Source organism: Gastrolobium bilobum, unplaced genomic scaffold (assembly GCF_033153095.1).
Source record: "Gastrolobium bilobum isolate Gb01-03AN ecotype WA unplaced genomic scaffold, APGP_CSIRO_Gbil_v1 utg48211, whole genome shotgun sequence".
NCBI classification, from domain to species: domain Eukaryota; kingdom Viridiplantae; phylum Streptophyta; class Magnoliopsida; order Fabales; family Fabaceae; genus Gastrolobium; species Gastrolobium bilobum.
Window position 1 is genome coordinate 109,360 of NW_026899981.1, and position 5,375 is coordinate 114,734.

Here is a 5,375-nt window from a genome sequence, read left to right on the forward strand (position 1 = left end):
ATAATTATCTTTCAAATTTTTTTCTCTCACTTCTTAACCTAGCCTCCACCCTCAACTAATGAATATATAAAGGAAGTAGAATTTAAGTTTAGAGTTTTTGGAAAACCCATCAATGAACTTTGGCTTAGCATTGAAGGAAGAAGCCCAACAACTTTTTCGACATGAACCTTGAATTTATCTTGCGAACATATAGCATAAAGAACAAATAACAAATTCTATAAACCAGGAAAAAAAGTACTACGAGAATCCTCAATTCAAGCAAATGTCAAACTTCTTCATAAACCCATGTGAATTTTTTTTTTTTTAAAGTAGCAAGTGATTTCAACCCAACAGAGAGGTGGGGTTACTTGTTTTGATATTCATAAATTTATGGGATTATTCTCGTAATTTGAATTTATTTTTTTATTAATATTTTATCTTTAATTAAATATAGACTTAAAAAAATTTAATCAATTTTCCGATAATATTCTACCTGCCAAGTATCAAATATCTTTTTTTCAACTTTTCTTTGAAGTTGATTTTTCTACTATATTCTTAATAATTATATTGCACTCTATTCAAACGCACGTAGAAGACTCCAATCTAATTCCCCTGTTCAGTGGGCAAGGGTGGAAGTAGTATCCAGCTCATTCCTGCGACATCGACTTCACACCAACCTTACTGTTAGAACACAAACACACACTCTTACTTACACACTATATGCTAAGTAGTAAGCACCATCATTTATATAAAAGGGCATCATTTATGACTCATTATTCATCAAAACTAAACTAGAAAAACTATTTCTCTCGCTCTTTTACTTTCTTTCTCACACTCACACTCACACCTCAAACAACCAATGGAGTATGGAAGGTTGGGACCCACCGACCCGGGTGGCTCCACGCGCTCCGACGCACCTCTTACCAATCCGCCAAGATCCTCCGGCGAGAAGAAGATCATCTTCCTCTCACTCCTCGCCGTCGTTCTCATCGTCGCCTCCGCCGTTTTAGTAACCACCGTCCGCTCCCGCCTTTCCGGCGAGGATAAAAACGGGCCTCACTCACGCGCGAAGCCCACACAGGCAATCTCTCGCACGTGCAGCAAAACTCAGTTCCCAACTCTATGCGTGAACTCACTCCTCGATTTCCCAGGTTCCACGGCGGCGTCGGAGAAGGACCTCGTCCACATTTCCTTCAACATCACCCTCCAGCGACTCACCAAGTCTCTCTACTCCTCCGCCGCCATCTCCGCCACCATGAACTCTCTCGTCCGCGCCGCCTTCGAAGACTGCCTCGAGCTCCTCGACGACTCCATTGACGCCCTCGCACGCTCCCTCACCTCCCTCGGTTCCTCCTCCTCCTCCTCCGACGTGGTGACGTGGCTCAGCGCCGCCCTAACTAACCAGGACACTTGCGCGGAGGGGTTCGCCGACACGAGCGGCGCCGTCAAAGATCAAATGGCCAACAACCTCAAGGACTTGTCGGAGCTGGTGAGTAATTGTCTCGCGATATTCTCTGCCTCCGGCGCCGGCGACGACTTCTCGGGTGTCCCCATACACAATAAGAGACGATTAATGGCAATGCGAAACGATAATTTCCCGAGATGGTTGAATAGACGAGATAGGAGATTGTTGAGCTTGCCCGTGTCGGAGATACAAGCCGATATTATAGTGTCGAAGAGTGGCAATGGAACGGTTAAGACTATCTCCGAAGCCATTAAGAAGGTTCCGGAGTACGGTGGCCGGCGCTTCATTATCTACGTCAGGGAAGGAAGGTAAAAATCCACTCGTCTTTTTCTTTCATTCCCTTTATACCACTTTTTTTAATCATTTCTCTTTTTGTTAATAGTTTTATATTAACTAGTGAAGTGATTGCGTTGTTGACTTGTTTTGGGATTAATAATAATCATGCATGCACTTGCTTGCAACTGTAATCATGTGAATGTAATATCGTTATGATAATGAATTCCTTTTCATATACACTATATATATATATATTTACTAATTGATTTTAATTGACATCTACTTGACCCCTCTTTATAAATTAATAAAATTCCGTTGTTTTTATTTTTTTATTAAATTAATTAGGTTATAGTATAGTTGTTTTAGGCGAATATATAAAAACGAAGCGTGTGTGGTGTTGACTGGGTTGCAATAGATAAGAGTAGTAACATTTTATTGGTGCAAATTACATTTCAGGTACGAAGAGGAGAAGTTAAAGGTGGGGAGGAAGAAAACCAATGTGATGTTCATAGGGGACGGGAAGGGTAAGACGGTCATCACGGGCGGTAAAAATGTTAAGGAGGGCTTGACCACATTTCACAGCGCATCCTTCGGTAAATTCCATACTCTTTTCCCTCAATGCTTTTTTTTTTTTTTTTTTGGATATCTTTTTCCCTCAATGCTTGTTACTACACGTTTATGAGTTTAGTGAAACTTAAAAAGTATAAAATAAAATAAAAATATTTAAGAAAACTATAATAGAGATATGTTTAATTAATTCAGGTAAAATTTATAAAAGTAAAATAAAAAACTTTTAAATTATAAATAATTTTAAAAAATAATTCAAAAATAACATGTGTTATAATTTTTTTAAAAAAACTTATCAACCAAAAAAAAAAGCACTTAAGAGACTAAGTTATTTACAAAAAAATATATACTTTAAGTCAACGCATAGAAATAAATTATTACAACAAGTTTGAGTTTTTTTTATTATTAGTATATAAAAAAGGAAAAGAAAAAAGAAAAACTAAGAAAGGAAAAGTCCAAAACTATGCACGACACGAGGTAGAGCAGTGCGACTGCGAGTAGCACGTGGTCTGCTGCTCTAGGTTGTCATATTTTAAGATTCGTTGGTGTCAACAGTTTTAGAAACTAACTTACGCGCCGATTGATTGGCGAACTACAAAACATGGAAACTCCCTTCTCCTCAATCAAAAATGTTTTTTTCTTTTTACCAAATAAATAAATAAAATGTTTTCTTCTTGGTGACGTTTCAGGGATCTCTATGTCCCTAATCGAAGTCGGTTTTCATAGTTCACTTGTTCTTTTTTCTTGAACCTTCCTCCTATAATGTATAAAAAAAAACAAAACTACATTCTCACTAATTTGGGAGCAGTAACAACCTTAGCATGAGAAACCCAACAGCTGATAAAACTCTAACGGAGGGCGTGCAGTGTATTTTATTTAAGAAAAAAATATTTGTCATTTTTAATTACATAATTTTATTTTATTTTTAATAAAATGTTATTTTAATATGTTTTTGCATTCTTTTTTCTATAATTTTCCCTAATTTTATAAAAAATAATGTAAAAAATCAAAAATAACCCAAAATAATATAAATTTATTAAAAATGATATAAAATTATGTTATTTAAAATAATAAATGTTTTTTATTTATTTATTAAACAAAAAATACAATACATGACTTTAATTATCATCATAGAGTAATCATAAACATTTATGATCTTATCCTCTAACGAAGGGCTCCAAATTAAAGTTCCAAAAGCAACTTATTGTTAGTGGGTCATTCAATTGCAATACCTGACAAATTGAGAAACAATATCGTATTCTTATCCAACATTAGTAACAGAATTTTCCTAAATATTTATTAACACTAATTCCATTTTCGACCACTTTCAAGTTTCATATATATACATGATAATACTGATCCTACGGTGCAGCTGCTAGTGGTGCTGGTTTCATAGCAAGAGACATGACGTTCGAGAACTACGCCGGGCCGGGAAAGCACCAAGCGGTGGCCCTCCGTGTCGGAGCGGACCATGCGGTGGTGTACCGCTGCAACATCATCGGTTACCAGGACACAATGTATGTGCACTCAAACCGTCAATTCTTCCGGGAATGTGACATTTACGGTACGGTGGACATGATATTCGGCAACGCCGCCGTTGTTTTCCAAAACTGCAGTCTCTATGCTCGCAAGCCCATGCCCCAACAGAAGAACACCATCACGGCCCAAAACAGAAAGGATCCGAATCAGAACACGGGTATTTCCATCCACAATTGTCGGATCCTGCCCACCCCGGATCTGGAAGCATCCAAAGGTAGCTTCCCAACCTATCTGGGTCGTCCATGGAAACTATACTCTAGAACTGTGTACATGTTATCATACATGGGGGATCACATTCATCCACGTGGATGGCTGGAATGGAATGCAACCTTTGCTTTAGACACATTGTATTATGGTGAATACATGAATTATGGGCCGGGTGCAGCCGTTGGCCAACGGGTCAAGTGGCCCGGGTATCGGGTCATCACGTCCACCGATGAAGCAAGCAGATTCACGGTGGGCCAATTCATAATGGGCTCGTCGTGGTTGCCCCCCACCGGAGTTGCATTCGAAGCTGGATTATCCACCTGATTGCCATGTTGGTCCATAGTTTAAACCAACCCAATTGGCCAATATATTTTTATGAATGGGATAGGATATTATGCATGTTATTTTTAATACCTATTCTATCTACTCCTTTCTAATATTATTATATCAGAATCTCAAAAGAAGAAAAATAAATAATGAAAGTTAGTTGAGATTCTGATTTCACAATGTTCGAAAGAAGTAGATAAAATAAACTTAAACAATAATAGGTATATTATGTAAAAAAAATAAAATAAAAAACAATAATAGGCATAATATCATATTCCATCTTTCTTTTTTTTGGTAAACAAAAGGCCTAAGCCCATCAAACAAACAGACAAAACAAACTAAAACCTACAAACTACTGTCCTAGATCTACCTTAAATCACCAAACAACAGATTCTGAATGCCAGGAGGAGGATCACGCCAAATTTTAAACGGAATGTGATCTTCCAAATCCAGAATATAATTTGTCATCCAATCAACACAATCATTCACCAGCATCTGTTTAACCATGTCCGTATTCGAGCTATCAAATGACACTCACGGACTGCTGCACCATTCATGGTAAGCACAGTGATCACATTGGATGAATCACTTTCGATAATTATGTTGCGATACCCCTCTCTCCAAGCCAACTCCAAACCCGGAAGAACTCCCCACAACTCAGCTTTGAAAGAGGAACAAGAACCCAATCTATAAGAAAACCCCCCAACCACCTCCCTTGGGCATTACGAATCATATTCCATCTTTAATTTGTAATTGTACCAAACTAAATATAGTTTTTTTTTTCATAATGCCCTTTTGTTTTTTACCCCAATGATAAAAGTAAGAAATATAAGTTGTAAAGACTGTTTATTATAATATATAGATTCTTTTTTTTTTTTTTTTTGGAAAATTTATCTAATTGTAATAAAAAAAATTAGACATGTTTTTCCAATTAAAAAATAATTTTTATTAAGAAAAAAAAACTAAACAAACAAACCCTTAAATTGCTTAGGAAGAGTGGAAATGATATTGACAA

At 37.0% G+C, this 5,375-nt stretch overlaps 1 protein-coding gene across 1 annotated transcript; it reads left to right on the plus strand.

The window, feature by feature from the left end:
• Window positions 1–838: 838 nt before the first annotated feature.
• Window positions 839–4,372, plus strand: LOC133294613 (probable pectinesterase/pectinesterase inhibitor 61). The gene is made up of 3 exons (XM_061493317.1): window positions 839–1,752; window positions 2,177–2,313; window positions 3,660–4,372. Exons 1-3 carry the CDS (start codon window positions 839–841, stop codon window positions 4,355–4,357), a joined length of 1,749 nt encoding a protein of 582 aa, XP_061349301.1. The 3' UTR covers window positions 4,358–4,372.
• The last annotated feature ends 1,003 nt before the right edge of the window (window positions 4,373–5,375 follow it).

What these genes read in the sequence shown, in the direction of transcription:
- LOC133294613 (XM_061493317.1), top strand. Translation starts at nt 839, where the DNA reads ATGGAGTATGGAAGGTTGGGACCCACCGACCCGGGTGGCTCCACGCGC. An exon ending in ATCTACGTCAGGGAAGGAAG is followed by an intron (nt 1,753 to 2,176) that starts GTAAAAATCCAC and finishes ATTACATTTCAG; the next exon opens with GTACGAAGAGGAGAAGTTAA. An exon ending in ATTTCACAGCGCATCCTTCG is followed by an intron (nt 2,314 to 3,659) that starts GTAAATTCCATA and finishes CCTACGGTGCAG; the next exon opens with CTGCTAGTGGTGCTGGTTTC.